Source organism: Nanorana parkeri, unplaced genomic scaffold (genome assembly GCF_000935625.1).
Source record: "Nanorana parkeri isolate BGI_ZX_2015 unplaced genomic scaffold, ASM93562v1 scaffold190, whole genome shotgun sequence".
Taxonomy (NCBI): Eukaryota; Metazoa; Chordata; class Amphibia; order Anura; family Dicroglossidae; genus Nanorana; species Nanorana parkeri.
This window is the reverse complement of record NW_017306458.1, coordinates 1,202,558-1,224,232: the sequence shown is the minus strand read 5'-3', so window position 1 is coordinate 1,224,232 and position 21,675 is coordinate 1,202,558. Positions and strand designations below refer to the sequence as shown.

Here is a 21,675-nt window from a genome sequence, read left to right as displayed (position 1 = left end):
TAGTATGAGCCTCAACTGTTGTCACTTTAGCAAACGATAGCCGCTGCCATGCATTGGTCTGCACCCCTATTTTAAAATTATACGTGGGGAAAAAACAGTAAAATTCTTCTACTTACCGTAATTTTCCTTTTCTGACATGCGCCATGGTAGCATACAGATGGGTTCATCCCCATTCGTATGCTGACACGGAGCAGTCAGGAAAGGTGGTTTTCGTAGTAGTTGTATGAAAGATAGCAAGCTAAAAGGCAGAAATTGATTTTGCACTTGCCATCTGTCATTGTAACCACAAATTAGAACTTCAGGCCCCCTGAGTTTGCAGGTTTAAAAGTAGCATGCAGCACCCAATTTTCATGGCATTGCAAAGCACAAATATCTGTTGTAATAAAAACTACAGTCAGAACCTTTTAATTTGACAGACATTTCTTGCATAATGTTTTCTGGGGTGCTGCTGATGTGTACAAAGGTATTAAAAAAACTAATGTTGACAAATAGAGCATAGTATGCGCTGCCAATGTATGGGGTTGCTGTCGGGAGTCCCAGAAATTACCCTTAGGGGTTTTTGTAAAAATGTGTACAGCATTAAGGTACCCTACAAAGCTGTAAATGGAAGGATGTGTGTCTTTTCCATGTTGCCCTCAAAGCCACATGTAATGGCATTTTCCATCTTCTTTTAGAAAATAACTCACAGTTCAGCGGCAGAGTTGGAGCTGAGCTGTCACTTGTAGTTCCACAACTATGTGCAGACCTTTTACCCCTGCTCCTGCAGGCATGCACGGCTGTGCTGTTATTTGTAGTCTTCCAGGCATGTGCTTTCTTCATAACTTGCTCTTGCACTAGTCTGACAGTTTTAGGCATCTTATGCAGCTTCTCAGTCAATCAGTGCTGTCAAATGGTGGCCAATCCTGTGGTTCCTCCCTTTTGCTTACGCAGGGCGCGCTGCCCGAGCAAATGCTTTCCTAAGCTAGATGCCGAGGCCCGTTTGGTGTTGAAGCTAAATTCCTTGTAGTTTACTTGTGTACCGAACTCCTGGATTATCCTTGGAAATCCTTGTCTACACTCTGCCCTGTACTTCACCTTTGTCTTTGGATATCTTTATCTACAGTCTGCCCTGTGCTTCGCTTTGTCCTTGGATATCCCGGTCAACTGTCTGCCCTGTGCTTCACTTTGTCCATAGATATCCCTGTCTACAGTCTACTGCTACCTTTGGCTCATCCCTGGAAGTCCTAGTCTTGAGCCTGTCCCTAACCTTTGATTCATACCCTGTACCTGTGTCCGCAGCCTATCCTGAACTTTGAGTCTTCGTCGGCTGCTAGCTGAGTTGGGTGAACCTGGGGTTTGTGACCTGGGGTCCATCTCCACCATCAGAAGCTCTGGTGAACACCAGCTGTCCCTTAGACTCCACACCCTGGGGGACCCCATGCCACCTACTCAGCATTGCAGCACCCTGCCTTGTATTTTAACTTCCAGCTTAACCTGACTTCCACTGCCTCATTTAGCTCCTCAGCCCCATTCCCTGCTAGTACTCCATCTGTGGGAGCTGCCAGCCTACACTGCTTGCACCCTTTTCTCCAGGTGTCCCTGGTAGTGTAGCAGGAGGGACCACATTCCTGATTCCAGATCACATCTGTGAGCCCCTTTCGTGACAATAGCAACATGTTCCTCAGACATGTGATGGGCTTCCCATTTCATCTTGTTGTATTTGGGTGCTGTAGTTGCCCTCCAGGGGCCCGAAAAAACACCAGAATTTTTTCCACAGTGACTTTAATGGGGTTCTGATTCGATATCTTCTAAAATCTGGAACATTTTGGCCTGTTTAACTGAACTGCCACAATTTAAACAGATGTATTTGAGCTACAAGAACAATAAATTTACTTGATTAGACAAAAGTACCCTGAGGTTTCTAGGGGAATCCCTTTATGTTTATGTACCAGTGATTTGAGAAACTGTTCTAGTATATAGCATACAGTGTAATGTATGTATAGAGGCTGCTTTGTGGAAACTAGAACTAAGGAAAACTGCCCTAAGCAAGTACACACAACTAGCTCAGGTTAGTAATTGCAAATAATTTGCCTCCTATTTGTTCCTTTGTTGCAGTTAATCAGCTTCTAGTTACAGGCTATAAACATTTCTGTGTGCTGTAGTTTCTCAAAAACAGGACCATTATTGGCAAGCCAATAAATAGATGGGATCCATTTTTGGAAAATGTATGAATATTCTTTGAATAATCTTTGAATATTCAGTGGATCTTTTTTATTAAAATGACTGTGTATGCACAATAGGAAATCATTTAGCATTTGTTTATGTGACTTTTGCATTTGTAGGGTGGATGTTCAGGCTCTTTGATTGTTTGCTGTTTGAACAATATCGGATGTCTTTTAGACTGTAATTTCCGTGTGCCAAACATTTGCTAGTCAATTATGAGAACTGTTATAGTACTATCTGCAGATAATTAAAACATTATTTTGATCTTCTTTATATCTCCCATTTCATATGGCATCAATAATTGATTTTTAGCTAGAATTATGTAATGTTCTACATGTTTGTTGACTATATTTGGAATATTAGCCAAATTGTCAAATAAATGGCCCATCTATGTCCCGTGAAACGTCTTCAAGAAACATAGAGCAAGTCCAGTTGCCTTGATTTATTTTTTACAGGTACATCTATAACACGGATTACAATATATCTGAACCTTGAGGAGAAATATCAGAATTTACTTGCCATAGCACTATAGATAACATTTTAATCACTCCTCTAGGTCCCAAGAGAATGGGGTTCATATTCAGTGCAATGCAATTAAAAATTCCAATAAGGGTGAAGAGCCAGTCAATCTGAAAAATGCAGAGTGGAGAAACATACAGACTATGCAGTCTGTCTGTTCAGGGATTTTGTCAATCATCCCTTCAATTCTAAACATGTCAGGCTAGTGCATTGTGTAGAACTCCTATAGTTGCAGTAGCCTTGTATTTTGTTTAAAGTGAACATCTTGTTTCCAAAACACAATTAGGTGCCACTTCCTGAAACTAGAAGTTACTCCCCAGGGCCTCCTCTGGGTCTTTTGTTAGAGCAATTTGGAATCCGAAGATCCTCTGTCACTCTATGGTAGAAACAGCAACCAGTTTCTCTGGTCATTAGCTCTAGCACTCCTATCTCATAACTTTTAATATTGGTTAAAGTGACACTAAGCTCAACAGTTATATCTTAAAAATGCCTTTAAGTACCTTAACTATTAACAAAAATGTATCTTATTTGCGTACTGCTCAGCCGCAGATCCTCAAATCATCTCTGAATTGTTGCTGACACTGTCCTTCCTTCTGGAGGGTGGCTATTTTTGTTCCCCAAGCTCCCTTTGAGTGTTGTAAAGTACCCACTGCTGCAAGCTCACTCCTGTGATGGACTTAAATCTCAATACAAATTGTTAAACTAAACATGAGATTGTAGTCTATTATGGGAGTGAGCTTGGAGTGGTGGCTACTTTACAACACACACAGAGAGCATGGGGAACAAAAGTAACCACCCTCCAGAAGGAAGGGCAGTGTCAGCACAAATTGAGATGATTTGATGATCTACAGCCGAGTGATACACAAATAAGCTATAATAATAGTTATGGTACTTAAATGTATTTTTAAAGTTTAACTGAGTTTAGTGTCACTTTAAGGAGAAACACCCATCACAACAACGGGCTAATAATAAATTGCTTGGAGCGCGATGGGATGAAGTGGAAACAGTAAACACAAAATCTGGTCCCTGTTTCCACAACAGATTGACGTGGGTTTCTGGGTCTTCAGTCTTCTATATTCTGGGAGCCTATAATATCCTTCTAATTACGTACAGTTCTCAATAATCTGAAGTAAATTATTCATGCCTCTATTCCACGCTTACACGGTATTAGATTCCTTTACTTTTCTGTGAAGAATAGGGCCTCTCTAAGCAACACATGCAAAGTACGTCAACAAGTTTGACTGATGGTTATACAAATATGAACGGTTAAGGCAGGCAGCCTGTTTTCTGAGAGTAACCTTCATCATCAGTACTGAATGCTGCATGCTAATTAACCATACACTTTGCATATTGGCATTTATTCTATTAGACTCCTATTGGACTAGTGGATTCCGTCCGGAACTGAAATTGTTCCAGTTATTTACACGTTGATAATTAGCACAGTATAGGCAGATGCTTTTGCTATATCACAGTAATCTTTAGCCCATATGAACATTTTGAATTACTTGATATTTGACATAGGCATTGTACGTGTCACATAACATCATACCCCAAGACCTACAAACAGACTTTGACTTTTGTGTAGTATATTGATAGTCTATTTGTTGACTAGTGGCTACGTATGTACTTTTGGAACTATGCATCCACCACTTCCGATAATATAACCCATAGTACATGGTTCTTACCTGCACATATGTGGTGATGGGATACCTAATACCACAAGGCAGCCATTATCGTTATAGGTCTGCCATATCTGCTCTGAATATAGGTTATATTTATGGATCTTTGCAGACCAAGGGATCTTTTCACAGAGCTCTGCTGAAAATTATACACTCCTTGATCTCTCATCTATATCTACCTTATCATATTATATCACATAAGGATTTAATGCTTATTCTGAAGGAAGTAGATGTACTTGAACTAGCAGAATACTGGATTGTTTGAACTGGTGTTATGTAGGATGGCAACATTTCAAGGACTATGGAGGCATTTATAAGTAGTTTTTTGACTGAGAACCATGCTAATGTTTTATGTTCTTTATATTTTATTTAAATACTGTGATTAGAATTTATTTGGTTGATTGGTATATTCTGAGTGACCTTTTATGCTACCAAGCCCATTGATATATTTATTTACGGGATAGGCCACTTAGCTATCAAGTGAACTGTGCCCAGATTAATTACCCCGCTTTAATGTTTTTTGTGTAAAGAAGGTGAAAGAATGGCACAAGAGCTCACTATTTAACAACAAGGGTGATGGTTTTACACAGTTCTAGCAGAATGATATACACAACTCTGCAAATGAGATATTAAGTAAATAGTATCATCCAGAGGGAGGAAAGACGAGCTACGTAAAAATGCTTACAGCACAGGCTTGTCAGTGGTTTAGCCCTGGGCTCGACAAATCCCATGCACCAGGTTGCCATGGAGACTGAAAATTGCATCCTGGTGCCTAGGCTTTTGTCAGCCCGTTCACTGTCCCCTGCCGCTGTCTCCACCTCCTCTGCCACCACAATCAGCACTGCTCTCCCATCCTCCCCGCTGGGTACCGGCTGCAGTGGTCGGTGTTCCCTTCAATCACCGCTGCTCTCCCTGCCTGTATCAGCTGTGAGGATCCGATCGCTCCAACTGGATTCCAGTGGGGAGCAGAGGCTGCTGTGCTCCGCCCTCGGCTGCACCCCTGTCTGCCAACTGCCCCTGCCCCGTGCTCCCGCAGCGCCTTTGCTGCCCCCTTTTCCCATTCAGCGGCTACCAGCCTCTGGATGGGACACCTGTCGCTGGCGCTAGACAGCCGGCAACAAGTGTGCCATCCAGTGGCTGGGAACAATAGCCAGTCTGCTATTGGTTATTTTAAATGACACTAGCCAATAACAGGTTGGCTCATATACTGCCTGCTGTCAATCAGCAGAGGAGTACCTGAAGAAGAATCTCCTTCAGATCCCTCCTGTGCTGACAGAGAGTGGGTGGGTACAATAGCCAGTCTGCTATTGCAATTTGCAATAGCAGGCTGGCAAATTCTCCAACCATTCCCCAGTAAGGCACCTGTCTTTCTCCAGTAAGGTGGAAAGGTTTCTAATAGACCTTAATGTCACCTTAAAGAGAACCTGTCATCTGCAAAGTGCTATCACATAGGGGCTTGCAAGCCCCCAATGTGATTAGCGATGAAGAAAAAAAAAAAAAGCCCCTTGTGAACAAGCGCATTTAAAAACCATGGCTCCTAACTTTTTTTGCTGGCTCCTGGTTTCACCGAAAACTTGTCAAGCCCTGGTTTAGCCCATTGTAGGATGTATAGGAGGTCCACTGGAAGAGATGCAATTGCTGTATTGAATTTAGTGCCTGAAAAGTGGCAGCTCACCAGATGCTCTGCGTTCCACCCTGTGCATAGTACAATAATGTTGCTCCGTGAAAAACCTGGGAGTATGTGTTAGCTGTTTTGGGATTATCCTATTTATTTTATCATCATGGATCCCAAACTGGACAATCTTTTAGGCAAATTTAACCATTTATCAATGTTGATGAAAGGATAACTTTACCCAAAGCCTTGTGCGGTTTTGGATCCATGATGAAAGAGTAAATGGTAAAATCCTGAAAAAGGCTGGAAAGGCTGAGATGTACTATCAGTTTTTTTTGGGTTGATTCCGATGCTCCACACACGAGATTGATGGTTTGCATGTTGAGTACAACAACATGAAGAATCCCATTATTTTAATTGGCACCCATTCACACCTTATCATTGTGGCACCAAAGTAAGAGCTTCTTATTGGGCAGAAATGCAGAAATGCACCGTCTCCTCCTCCTAGTGACTAGCTTTTCATGAATTGCTGCACTACAGCAATGCCTGGGTGAAAGAAAGCTGCATTGAGTGAGTAGACTGTGCTCCCTTTATGCATCCAAAGAATTTGTAGTTTTGTACTTTTAACAGACCTTGAATCTAGTTTGATTGTGCTTTGTTTGCATTCTAGTTGTTTTCTTTTCAGTGCTTTGTTGAATCCCTAAATATGTCAAAATTCTGTTGATTCTGTCATTGCCTCAGCCAGTCCTTGACCTATTGCCTTCCTTTTTTTTAACATATCTACTCCTTTGTTGACTCTGAAAATCACTTTACCACTTATTGTCACTCAGCAACGATCACATACTCTTCCTAATCTGCTCACCCTGTCCAGATGTGTGGTCTTACCTAATTTAACATTTTTGACTTTGCTCTCTATGCCAAAACTCAAACTACATATGGTTATTGAGGAGAGGCAGATGTGAGTTTCTGGGCTATTAAGCCTTTAATGTACCTTATAAAATACTTGTTCTTGCCATCTCAAAATGGCCTCCTTGCCTCAGATGACATGATTTATCATTTTTAAGCTTTCATATTTATGACCATATATCATGCACACTGCAAGAGGTAATGAGGGGGCTTGCTCTTGTAAGTTAATGGTTTAATAATCACTAAATCTCTAAATTTACAGGGATGACCTTGTGCTGGTCAGCATAGAGTGGATGAGCCTAAAATAATTGTATTAGGAGAGTAAAACCTCAATGTATATTAACAATTTTAAGCTAAAATGATTTTAAATAATTTATGCAAAATTAAATTAATTTTACACTGCCAAAATAGTCTTTCTGTGACCAAGTCCTTTTTTATAAAGGAGGGAATCAAGGTTTCCCCCAGTTATTTTCCATTTTCCATTCCCCTAATTGATTTTTTCTAATATTTTATTGCCTGTTTTCTTTGGTTTTTGTTAATAATTGGTAAATGGTATTTACACAGATTTAAAAAAATAATTTATACCAATGATAAAAAAATTATGAAAAATGCTAATTTGTGTAAAATGTACCATCCAAATACTGTATTGTTTAGATAGTTACTATGTCATGCCATTTATTTTCTTTTGTTCTCTTTCATTTTCGTGTTTTTCTAATTTTTTTTCATGCTTTTGATTTCCTTAAATATAACATATAAACTATAGGCAAAAAAATTGAAATTAAGTATGTCATCTGTCTCATCTAACAAAGGATTTGTAATGCTGCCCAACAATTTTTATAATTCCTACACCAGACTGCATAGTCTAGGGAGTGACACTATTTTCTCATTTAGAGTAAAGTTATACAGCGGTGTCACCTTTCTGCCTGTTGATTGGACAATGAAAGAACAGTAACACACTGATAAGTGATTGAATCCTGCTCACTCTGCTCTTTCCTATAGTCAGCATGTTCCCTGACAATACATGTGCACACAGTGGAGCCTGATTAGCTCTCTCTCCCATTGAAAGCACTGCTGAGCAAGAGATAACAGAAGGCTGATATCCCAAAATTTTTTTAGAACGTATAGTAGTTGTATGGGAAAATCATTTCATCATTTTTAAAATGGTACACAACTGTACTAAATGTTTTTTTTTCTTCTCTGCCTGGACTTGAAGCTGAACTCATCGTAAGTTTTTATTTTTACTTACATTGGTCCAACTTAGCCCAATGTAAGTATACATGTTTAAAATGGGTTGGCCTACAGGGATCTGGTAAAACACTCGAGTACAGGGGTGGGCAAATAATTTTCTCAAGGAGCCTCATGAGAAACTGGGATTGTTGTGGAAAGCCACACCAATAGGCTGAACTTAATTTTGCTCAATATTAAATGTATTGCTTTATAAAAAGCAGTAACTTATATGGTTTTGATAATGTCCCCATTAGAGTGCCCAATTACATTGTTTGTCCCCTTTAGAGTTTCCCTTTATATTGTTGTCCCCACATACCTTAATATACTACTTTATTGTTAGGCCAGAAGCGGGAACTGGGAGGTGGAATAGGCTGCAGGAGGGAACAGAAGAAGATACTCTTCCATTCTCCTGTGATGCTGGAGGCGGGGGAACACATTTGACATCACTGGTTGCTAGGACTGTCAGCGGTCCTAGCAACCAATGACTGTAGAAGAGGTGCATATGGCTGGCAGTGGATGCACCAGCCTCAGAGGCCGGCACATCCACTGTCAGACAGTCATAACAGTCGTAGTTGGGACAGAGCTGCCACTTGGCCCCTGTCTGGGCCATGGGCCAGACAGGGGCAGCCAAAGGGCCAGTGATCTTCCGGGTCCTGTACTGTCGACATGCTGAGTGATTTTTTCTTATGCTGTAAAAACACAGAGGGTCACTCTCTCAGCACAGCGGCCATTTAGTGAACTCCTCGTATTTTTATTATTGAATACTCGGTGTACTCTGATTGGATATGGTTTGGTGCCATATTATTGTGCCCGTATCAGCGGCAGAACCAATACAGCTGCTGATGCTGGCCAGACATCCCAACCTGCAAAACCTTATTTCAGGGAAATGCCCGTCTCATTTCAGGGAGGTGCCCTTTCTGTTTTTTGTTTTTTTTTTACAGCGGCCGTCGTCCAAATATAAAAGAAAAAATTATGATAATAATAACTTTCAGGGAGACTTGAGATCCCTGTGCTGGCACGATCACATGCTAACTTGTCTCCTGCTATAGATTTAGAAATATTGATTCCAAGGTGTTTTTGTATACCAAGGTGTTTTTGTTTTGCATCCAATAGACATTTTGATACAGTGCCCAAGCCCTGATGATGGGGGATTTGCTTGGCCCTTGAATGCGTTGGCGGCTTCGTGCATACCTATTGTCATTTGTGCAAATAGTAAAAAACTTTGAACTCTTGAGATGTATGTTTGGCACTCTTATAAACTCAGATACACTCTGAGTCCTTGTTACTGTCTGTGCCTCCCAGTGACGAGTCCCTTCATTTCTTGTCCTCCTGTCACAGGGAGAGGAAGTGAGGTGAAATCTCCCCAATGAGGGTCACATACAGAAATAACAGTTTGACAGAAGTATTTACTTTTTCCGCATCAAAAACTGTTTGGCTATTGGTTGGAGTTGGGCTTTAAATCGGGTTAGACATCTGAATTGTAATTTTTTACTTTGTGATTAAATTAAACTCTTATTAATTTGCTCAGTTTGCAAGTTTCTCTCTCCTTTAATGGGATATTATAATAGTCATAACACTCATAGGGTGAAAATGAGGCAATGTTTGCACTGGTGCATTTTTCAGAAATTAGTTTTATTTATAGCTCCCAATTCTGTCGTTTTTATTATTTCGTGAAGTATTTAATTAGCAGAGTCGAACATTTTATCATCCTTAGTAAAACAGTGAAACCGTGCACTTCTGACCTGCACAAATTTGGAAAATGCCTCTTACCCCCCTTCCTCTCCCTGGAACAAAAATGTAATAATCAGGAAAAATTTAGGCCATGCAGTTTCTGAGTTGCTGAAGATATTTTCTCTTGGTTACAGAGTTTTCCTCTAAAATAAAATACTCTAGCAGGTTTTCATGGAAATATATATTTCTCATATGAAGTATATGTCAATCCAAGTTTAAATACCTTTATGGTTGAATGTAGAGCTCTGTAGTGTTCTCTACTGTTCAGAAAAGATTTCTATGAGTGTGCATGACTTATGGGTAAGATTTACTTTGAGATTATATGGATTTTCAATATTGGCTCTGACATATATTTATGTCTTCTGCGTCTTTGTTGCCATGAGTGTCTGCTACAAAATAATTTGGTATTTATCTTCCCTGCAGGCTGCTATGCAGTCTGACCTGCTTGTTTGGCCTTGGCTGGGTTAGTGTGATTACACAAGGCGAGGTCTGTGTGTACCTGTGACTGGTATGCTTTGATGCGCTGAGAATTACTTTCTGAGTTAATGCTTACAGCCAAATTCTAGCTATGAAATTTGTCAAGTGTAGTGTTTTCCATAATGTCTGCTGGAAGAACCTGGTAGTGTCAATCATTAGTTTGAAAGGTCTTGAGGACATGTTTGGAAAAAAACAAACAAAAAAAAACTTAAATAGGAGTAGTCTTTATGGTCATGTTTTTGGGAAATCTTATGTAGTTTCATTTATTTATAAGTCATTTGCATAGAGCTGAAGCTTTAAATAGTGCTGTAATGAAAACAACGAAACATCTTTTATTGAAAAAAAAAAAAGAACAATTCAAATGAATCCGAACTCCAAAGGTGTTTTCCTGTTATGGTCACACACATAGTAGGGTAAACCATATATTTTTAGACTGTGGGGTGAAACCAAACTGTAGACCAAGGCAGATGGTATTCTTGGACAGAATCAAGCCAAGGAAAGGAACCCACCAGTGTATTTTTGCTATAATCAGTTATTGTCATTGTTACTCTGCTGAAGCCCTTTTAATTAAAGTGACACTAAACGCAGGAGTTACATCTTAAAGTGACATTAAACCCTCAGCTTTTTTTAACATAAACCAATACTGTAATGTGTGCCTTACTGTAATCCATGGTTGTTTCCCTTCTCTTTGCTGTTCTTCCTTTTAAATCCGTATCTCTTCTCATGCTGGGCAGAACGTCTGTTTTGCAGCAGACTGCCTTGTCTCAGGAATGGATACATGGTGTCTGTGTGCAGGTTCACACCCTGAGCCAGCACTATAGGAAGAGGCACTCAGCTGCAAAGTGAAGTTCTCCCCCAGCATGATAAGAGATAAGGATTAAAAAGGAAGAGCAGCAAAGAGAAGGGAAACAACCATGGATTACAGTAAGGCACACATTACAGTATTGGTTTATGTTAAAAAAATCTGAGGGTTTAATGTCACTTTAAAAATACATTCAAGTACCTTAATTAATAACATAAATGTAGCTTATTTGTGTATCACTCTGCTGTAGATCCCCAAATCATCTCTGAATTGGTGCTGACACTGTCCTTCCTTCTAGAGAGTGGCTACTTTTGTTCACCATGGTTCTTGTTCTTGTAAAGTAGCCACCACTCCAAACTAACTACCAAGCTTATGTTTAATAATTTGTATTGAAGTTGTAGTCCATCATGGGCGTGAGCTTAGAGCGGTGGCTACTTTACACAGACATAGGGACCATGGGGAACAGAAGTAGCCACCCTCCAGAAGGAAGGACAGTGTCGGCACCAATTCAGAGATGATTTGAAGATCTACTGCCGAGTGATACTCAAATAAGATCATTTTTTGTAAATAGTTAAGGTACTTAAATGCATTTTTAAGATTTAACTCCTAAGTTTAGTGTCAATATAAGAATTTATGTAAAAGGAAAAGAGTCACTAACTCTTTAAAAAACGGAAAAGTAACATGTGAGTGCTGTGTATTTTTGTGTAACCTGCGGCCTCAAAGTCTTCTTGCATTAATGTTTCCTCTGGATGTTCTTCTTTTCTTAAACAGTACTTTTAATAATCATTTATGTATAGTACTGAAAAATGATGCAGGTTTTCACGGAATACCCTGACAGGTCACATCAGCCCCTGACCCCAATAGTGCTAACAGGCATGTCCATTCTATATGGGGATTAACCTGCTGCTGACAAAATGTAAAAATTTAGCTCCGTAATGTGCATCCAAAGCCCAAACCTTTTTTTTCTTTTTGTATAGAGTAGTTAAAATCCCAGTCAGTTGTGTTTTTTTTGGCATCTGTCTCATTGGGGAGATTTCACTTCACTACTTGTCCTGTAGAAACAACAGAAAGTGAAGGAAAATTATCCCAAATTGAGGGAAATCCCGTCTTAGATGGTTGTCAAGTGTTCCCATTGGAAGATTTCTCTCTCTATTGATGTTCTGGTGCCAATGTAAACGTTTTGATTTACCTTTGCTTTTCATCCCAGTGACTATGATCACCAGGATACATAGAGTAAATCTCCCTAATGAGAATTCAGACAGCAGTAACAACTTGTCAGGGGTTCTAACTCACTACTTCTCTGTTCGAAAATAAGAAAACAAATTTGAATTTAGGTACACTTTAAAGCGGATCCCCCCTTCTCTCAGTAACAAAATCACTTGCCATTTTTAGCGGGGCTTGGGGCACGCAAGTTATTTGTTCACCTGGTATATGCTCCCATTTCCTTATTCCTCACCTAGGTAAGGATGATTTAGCTACGGTACTTGTAGCGGCTTACTTTTAGTTTTCCCATAGCCAGGTGGACGTTCTTCTTTAAGCCCTCATTAAGAAGTTAGAAGGGATATTGTTTTTTATGTTTAATTGAAGCTCTCTTTATGTTTCAGGTTTTATATTGCTTCAACATCCCTAGCCAATGATAGAGTGCACCATTACTAATTTCTTCTATTGAATAGGATTTGGAGACATGTAGTTAATTTGCCTTGTGTTTTTCTTCATTGCAGGTTCAGCATATTATGATAATGTCCGTCCCCTGGCATACCCAGAATCTGACGCTGTACTTATTTGTTTCGATATAAGCCGGCCAGAAACTTTGGACAGTGTATTAAAAAAGGTAAGCCGATTAAGCAGCTAATGTTCAATTCTATGTATATGATGTGAAAACCTACTAGATTTATACTTCTCTGGACACAAGGTTGATTTTCTATAATTATCTGTACTGCTAAACCTCAATAAAAAGAGTTGATCATAAAAAAACGTAGGCTGATCTTTTGATATCATTTGTATCTCTGTTGTTAAAGTGGAGTTGCAGGTAAATGGTTTTTAACATTTACTGTTAGGTAAAAAAAAAAAGATAAAAGGTACCTTTTAATGAAGTGTATCCCATGCTCAGGATCGCTGCCTGTTCTTGTAAATTCGCACTTTCATTCAGCTCTCGCTTTCCTTGCCCGATCTTATAGATGAAAGTCGTAATGTTGTTTATGCCCCCCTCTTTTCCACTTGCCCATTCACTGAACGCCTTGTATTCTTTGAATAGTCACTCAATCAATCAAACGCTTTCGGGGCCACACAGGGTCCCCTTCATCAGGCTCAGAGTAGACGATTTTTTGAGTGACATTTTTTTGTTAAATGCATTTGCACTGACTTGAGAGTCTCGGTGTGCTGGTGACAGCTGTATTTGAAGTTGTTCCGTGTGCGGCACCATCCGCGGTCATTTCGAGCACCCATCATTGTCTTGGGATTTCTGGTAAGGAGTGCTACAGTATCTGTTGATATCTCCACAAACACACAGACACAGCAAGGTGGGCATCTCCGCAGCTCTCTGCTCCCCTCTCCTCCTACCATCCTCCTCCTTTCCCCTTCAGGGAAGTGGAGCTGAGAAAGTTGGAGTCAGCTATTTAAAAACATAATGACTGTAAGTGCTTGGGGAAAAATGTAAAGAAATACTTTGTTGGGCAATATATATTTGTTTGATCTGGATTCATTATTGAAAAAAGTTTCAGAGTTTAATACTACTTTAGCACTTGAGCTTCCACAAGTGTAAGCACTTTAGGGATAAGAGCAATTTTTACATTTCCACTATTAATATATTGATTCAGCAAACATTTTGTCATAACTTTAAGTAATGCTTAGAATGTGTTTTTGGCAATATCTTGCAAAAATATTTTATTTTATTGCAGAAAAGTGCACATCTACTTTTTTGATTTTCCCTTTTTTAATAACACAGAAATTATGTTTCTGATACAAAGCGTGTCTGATACAAAGCACATTATTTACAAATTAAATGAAGAGACTTTTTAATATTTTTTTTTTTATTTTTCCTTCTCTTGTGAGCATGCTTCACAGACTTTATAAAATAACAAGTGTAAATATGTTCTTCCAATAATGTTGTTTACATTGACACTGGCTAACACTGTTTGGAGACTTCACTGGCATAGGGGTCTTTCCCAGACCGGGACCCTGCCCCAGTCAGCCCCAGTTATTTTGGTGGGTACAGTGGGGGAGGTGGAGCAAGATGTACATGCTACAAGGTACAGTCAAGGTATTTAGAAGTTTTTTAGGATTTTTTTTATTCATTAAATGTTAATTAACCCTGTCTTACTGGAAGTATTTATGGGTGACATTTATAATATGTGTGGCCTAATGGCTGGAACTTAAATCCTTTCTTGTAATTGATCCACTTAATTTACTTACACCCCCTTCTCCAGTTGTACAATATATCGATGACTACTTTTTTACACACTGAATGTTATGTTCAATATGGTTACCAAATCATTGTATATCTAGGTGAGCGTAAAATACAGATGGATGTATGTCTTTGATGGATTGTATTAGAGTACAAACTGCTGTGTCCTCTGAAAGCCTTTTTTTATCCAATAAAACCGAACTCAACCCACATTATTGAAAGTTTTGGATAGAGTCTAACCATTTGGAGCCCATTCACACCAGAACGCAGTGCACTGTAGTGCATGTGTTTTCTTAAAAAATTAGACATTGTGGCATGCTGCATTAGGCGGCCTATCCTAAATAAATGGACTGCAACACACCTCATTACACTACAATAGGTCTTGCTACATTCTTTGCGCCGCAACACATATACATTATGTTGCACTGCAGTCCGTACCATGTAACATGCATTACTTCAACACCCTGGTGTGCATGGCCTCTAAAGTCATGATGACCTCTCAATCAAAAGCTGGCTAAGGTCAGCTGTGCTTTAAGCAATTTGGTGCCAACATTCTGGAATACTGTGCACTTTGCTTCAATGCTTTAGCATTGCTGAATTTTTGATGCTGAAGAGAGCTTGCCTTGGAGGGGAGTGAATCCTAAAGAGCGTGAACTTGTGGACGTGCAGGCTGTATTTGAGAAGGGTCACTTGTGTGTATAAAAGCTACATTTTGGGGGTGCAGGCTAAGTATGTAAAGAGACAGCTCTGGTGGCACATGCTACATACTGTATGTGATGAGGAATTAGTGGGGACTCAGGGTGAACATGTAAAGGGGCATTTGAGGGGTGCAAATTTGTGAAGGAATATTAGGAGTGGTTGCATATGTGAAGAGGCACTTGTAGGTAAAGGCTGCAAATGTACAGTACAAAGAAACATTTAGATGCACAGGCTGCGTATGTGAGGGGATGCAGCCTGCATGTGTTCAGCAGATATTCTGGGGGTGCATGTGTTCAGCAGATATTCTGGGGGTGCATGTTGCATGTATGGAACAGATATAAGATACTGTATTTCAGGGGAAGGGGACAGATCTTCCTCAGATGTTTCACTAGTTAAGATTTATAATTGTATAAGGCCAAGATATGATGGAATATACTGTCAATCTCCTTAATGCTTTTTTAATTTTCTGGGTATCCAATGCAACTTAATTAACACATAACAGTATTACAAAAAATATACCATTAGCCCTGACATTTGGAATAGAATAAATTAATAAATAAATAATAAATACATTGATAAAGCTTGCTAAAAGTGATTATGTAAATTTAATAATCACACTTGCACATCCATTATTTATTTTCTATTTATTATTTTAAATAATACCTACTTATTCCAACCAGTAGCAATTACAGTGTTTTTCACATGCCGCTTCCTTACTATCATATAGTGTGTTTTTCGTTCCCAACTTCTGATTTTGGATGGGTTGCCTCTTGCAGCTGTAGGATTACAATTGCATACTGTTTACTGTGTATGTAGGTTCATTAGGTTAATTTTAGACTGCCAGCCAGTGACCACTGTGTTAAGTGCTTGTAAATCCACCCACCATTTGGTGTGAAGTACGCTCTCTGTCAGTTGCCTCGCATTTTTATGGAAATGTAGTGGCAATTAGTGCCTATACAGATTGCCTGTCTGCCACTTATAAGAGCTAACCGTGACTGTGTGCAAAGTATGCTGCCCTCTTAAATTGAAGAAAAAGTCTTTTGAATATTGATTTTGTGTAAAAGTATGGCCCCTAGCTTGCCTTTCATGTCCTCTGTTTTATATAATGTATCCCACCTCTAATAAGTAGCATTGGTCCTAGGCTGGTAACTTGGAAAACTGACCCTTATTGCTGTAGCTTCCTCATTGCAGACTATTTTGTGCAGTTGCTGGGAGGGGGCTTCAGGACTGTGTGTGCATGGTTGGGTCATGAGATACCTAATCACAAAGTAGCATAGTCTCATAGTAATAACGTGAACACTTTCTGAGTTTGAGAACCGGTGGCATTACCTTGTCATGTCTTGTCATAACCCTTAATGCAATGATTAAAGGAGAACTATGAGGTGAGTGCTTTTCACTCACCTCATAGTTCTAGCCGACCTGTGACAATGAGACTGTCACAGGTCGACTCAGTAGATCGGAAGGTGAGCGAACACATACCGGCGTTCGCTCACCTCTCGATCCTGTCACGGCTCTCTGCCGTGACAGGGGGAGGGGCTGGATTCCCCTCTCCCCGCTCCGATCTGCCAGCGCTGACTGGCGGAACGGACGGGGGAGGGGGCGGGTACAGCTGGCTCTGCCTCTAGATAGGCAGAGCCAGCTGTCACTCACGCAGCTGGGCGGATCCAGACAGTATACCGCGAGCTGGAGCTCGCGGTATACTGAGCTTAGGGTGGCAGGAGGACGCTAGTTTGTGTCCTCCCGTTACCCTAAGGAGAACTATGGGGAAAAGCCTTAACCCCATAGTTCTCCTTTAAGTGAAAACATCCAAGGCCTTAGAGTGACTTCCACTAATCAGCTGCAGTTACTGTGCAGATTTTTTGACAGTGGTGGGCGCCTGCTGTCAGAATGCATTAGCATGGCAGAGTGATTTTTTCCATCTACGCTGTTTAAGAGTGATGTAGGGCACTGCTCGATTTCTTTCATTCAGCACTCAGGCTGAATAAAGGTAATCTATGGGGTCTATTCACGAAGCTGCCGAAGGATCTGGCCGTAGCTTCGGCCGATCCTTCGGCTAGCTTCGGCCCCAGGACCCCTTCGGTTCAGTAGAACCGAAGGGGTGCTGCACGGGCTATTCACAATAGTGTTTATGGCTAGTTTAAAGTAAACCATTTAAAACTTTTTTTTGTTTTTGCTCTCACCTTACATGTGCGCCCTTCTCCGGTGCTGTCGGATTGATCATTGGCCGCCCGTCTTGTCCCCCCACCGCCGCCATCTCTGCCGCCAACACTTCTGGATTCTCGGAACTCATCTTCAGCTAATAGGCGCGCCCATCAATGATATAACTCCTGATGGGGCTGAGTGTGTACAGTGCATTGTGCATGTGCTGTACAGTGTACACAAAGTAAAAAAATTGCTAGGAAAGGGAGGAAGAATTTTTTTGGGCAGAAGAGATTTTCCAATTCCTACCTGTCAGCAATTTCTTTCTTTCTTTTTTTTTGTTTTTTTTACTTACATTTTATGACTGAATCCCTAAACTGACAGAGATCTCAGTGCAAGATAAAAAGGTAGAACTCTGGATTGTACACTTGCAGGAGACCAGATGTCATAGGGCACCTAGATCTTCCAGAACATCTCACTCCTGGAAATCAAAATTAAGTGACGAGCTTAACGAGATGCAAATGTAGAAGCTCAACTAGTGAGTGAAAGCAAGAGACAGAAGCTCACATGAAAATTCAAGAGGCAGAGATGGAAACTCAAATAAGAAATCTTCAAATAGAAAAAGAAAGAAGCAACATCAATGGCAAGGTTCTAAGTCTTTGAACAAACAATGGAAGAAACTGATAATCTGGGCAGTTGTTCCCAGCAGAATTGGAAGATCCGGTTGAATACACCAGTAAATATATGCAAAGGCACAATATACAATGTTGTGCAGCCACCATGCACAGGACAGACCAATCTGTTATACTTACTACTAGGAAGACTGTGTTTTTTTCAGAGTGCCGATACCTCTAAGCTGCACTGATTTAAAATGACAATGAAATCACTTACAATGGAAGCTGCTACTTCAAGTTTAAAAGTTTTAGTTTCCTGCAGAATTGGCTGGTCCCCTGAGCACTGGTCCTGATATCCTGCTTTAGGGTGGCTCCTTTCCCTTGCAGGGTCTTATGGAGCCACCCTTGTTCTAGTAAACTCTGTGTGTATCCACAAACACACAGACACAGCAATGCAATCCACTGTCTTCTCCCCACTCCTATCTCCTCGAATCTCCAAGCTAGTAGATTTATATCTGCTGGAGACTGTACTGTTCCTTGTGATCTTGTACTAAACAAAGTTTAGGGAAGCTGAGCTGAAAGAGTTGGAACTGTTTGGAAACATGATGAGTGCAAGTGCTTGAGCAAAGGTGTAAAGAAATACTTTGCTGGGTAATATATATTTGTTTGAACTCATTATTAAAAATAAAAGATTGAAAGGGTAATACTACTTTAAAGGAGAACTATGAGGTGAGTGCTTTTCACTCACCTCATAGTTCTAGCCGACCTGTGACAGTGAGACTGTCACAGGTCGGCTCAGTAGATCGGGAAGAGAGCGAACACATACCGGCGTTCGCTCACTTCTCGATCCTGTCACAGCTCTCTGCCGTTACAGGGGAAGGGCTGGATTCCCCCCTCCCCACTCAGATCCTCCAGCGCTGACTGGCGGAACAGACGGGGGAGGGGCCAGGTACAACTGGCTCTGCCTCTAGATAGGCAGAGCCAGCTGTCACTCACGCAGCTGGGCGGATCCATACATAATTGTCGGGATCTGCTTCAGCTCGCGGTATACTGAGCTTAAGGTGACGGGAGGACGCTAGTTTGTGTCCCGTTACCCTTAGGAGAACTATGGGGAAAAGCCCTAACCCCATAGTTCTCCTTTAAATCAGTAAAAGGATATGTTCACACAGTAAAAGATATTGCCTTCTGCTATCAGTCTGATGGCTCCCTGTGACAAGTTAGATTTCAAGTAAAGTTGGCAGAAGACTTTGAGATAAAGCCATAGTTTGATGATCTTGCAGCCTAATTTTATCCTGGTGTACTTTACATTTATATACCAGAGAACGTATACACCCAAAGATTCCACAAGTTACTCCAGCATTGAAGAGTGTAAAATCAGAGCTGTCTGACTTGCCAGATATATAAACCTTTGAGAGCTCATAAATAGCAATCTCTCAAGGTTTGACAATTGTCCAGAGAACTAAAGGGCCTTGAAATCACCCTTTAAGAATGCAATTATCAATCACGATCTTACTTGCCAAGGAGAACCTTGAATTGCTTATTAAAGTAGAACTGAAGCCAAAACTTTTATTGTAGGGGGTTATAACCCCTGTTAGCTTTTTCTTTATTTTTTTGTTGGCCGTCTGTGTCCCATTGGGGAGATTTTCCTTCACTTGCTGTCTGTTAGCCACATCAGGAAGTGAGAGGAATTACCTCCAAAGATAGGGTAATCCCTGGTGGTCAGCGGGGTTCCAAGAACTAGTGTCCCCACTGAAAGATCTTTCACTTTCAGTGATAACAGTCACCAGGACAAATAGAGAGGGTGGATTTCCCCGTAAGGCAGCAATAAAAACCTGACAGGTGTTTCTAATTTCTCTCCACTTTCAACATGCAGACCATGTTAAGAGACTGAGAACAGTGTGTGGATGACACAGCCAGGTCTTGCCTCTGCATGGGTAAACTTGTGGTAGCTCTGATGCCATAGAAAGTACTTTAATCCCTTCATGACCAGTGACGTACATCGGGCCCGTTTAAACAGACAAAGCCACCGGGACTCAGCTGCCGCCAGATCGCTTCTTCGGGCTAGTAAACCCCCCTAGTAAGCCCCCCATGTGATGGCAATTAAAGTAAAGTTAAAAAATAAAAAATACGTTTTTAAAATTACATAAAATAAATGTAAAAATATATTTTTTTAAATGGTATAAAGTCCCCCACCACCGCAAGCAAGCACGTCTTCACGTAAATACGCGTCAGGTGCGCTTACATATGAAAACGACGATTGCGCTACACATGTTGGGTATCGCCACACACGCCGGAGTGAGAGCAATAATTATAGGGCCAATATTAATGTGCATCTCTAAACTGATGACCTGTGGGGGCTTTTAAAGCGTAGTCTATGGACTTTTTGGGGTACTGAATTTTGTTGCAGTTTCACGGACGCACACAATTTATAACCTGGGCATGTAGGGTATCTATTTACTCGTTGTAACCTTATCTTTTATATTTTATGGGTATTATATTGTGTTTTGGGACATTTAAGTGCATTTTTCACTAAATTTGGGGGTTTGCTAAGGTGTTGCGCTAATATCATGCAACATAAAAATTTGCAACTGCCACTATTTTATCCTATAGGGTCTTGGCTTTCAGAAAATATATAATGTTTGGGGGTTTTAAGTAATTTTCAGGTCTAAAATGTGGATTATAACATGTAAACAAAAAATTAAAAAAGGGCCTCAGTCATGAAGGGCTTAACAGATACTGGGGGTCCAAAAGACCTTTTTCCAAAACCGCCTCCAAGGAAAAAAATCACAAGTTTGAAGAACTGGGTGACCCCTCGACCTTCTAAAGAGTATGAAATAAGGAAAGTCTTAACGTGATATGAGAAATGTATTTATAAGAATGCGAATGCGGGCTCCAATGTGTAGAAAGGAAGATTGGAAGAGCACGTAAGGAGTACAAAAGAAAAAGTAAGAAAGACCATAGTGTGTTGGATTACTTCAGAAAGATCCATAAGAAATGTTAAGTTGATGGCCATACAAAAGGTAGCATTGAATTGGAGAATACCCCCTTAAACAATTAGATCAAAGGGATGGGGGAAGGGATCTGCAAACTACCAACCCTACAAGCGAAGGAATAATAATAATAATATTTGTATTATTATTTTTAACATTGAATTCCAGGGTTGGTGCAGCAGTATATCCTGGCTGTTTGTTTTCTTTAATTTGTGTGAGTACATATTGAGTATCTGGCATATAACACAAATATAAACCACTGCCATTGGGATCCTTCATTGGGCATAATTGTCTAAAGAAAAGGAAATTGCAATTTTTTTAAATATTACATTTAAATGCAACAGGTAGTGGTTGTGTGCACATTTTCCATTACTTAATATGATCAGGAATGCAAAGAATTAAAATTAAATAATTGCATATTTTATTCTATTTTATTTGCCAGGATGTGGTGCTTTGGTTTCCTCTTCACATAACTTTCAGAGATGGCTTAGCAGTGTTAACAGCCTACTCTTTACAGGGCTCCATAGTTTATGCTGCAATTTTCACACAGAACTGAATAACTCATCCCAGTCACCCATCCGTTATCAGACAATTCAGTCAGATGATGTATTCAGACAAACCAATCCTAGAGACAGGCTGCTACTGCTGCTCTCTTTAAGCTGTGCCCTGTGTTAA

The 21,675-nt window shown here is 40.3% G+C and overlaps 1 protein-coding gene across 1 annotated transcript in view; it reads left to right on the top strand.

Annotated features, from left to right (window-relative positions):
• RND2 (Rho family GTPase 2) overlaps positions 1-21,675 on the top strand; it is a 127,542-nt gene that overhangs the window by 63,400 nt on the left and 42,467 nt on the right. The window contains exon 3 of the mRNA XM_018555265.1: positions 12,877-12,986. Coding sequence (XP_018410767.1) covers positions 12,877-12,986 — 110 coding nt within the window. The remainder of the gene's footprint in view (positions 1-12,876; positions 12,987-21,675) is intronic.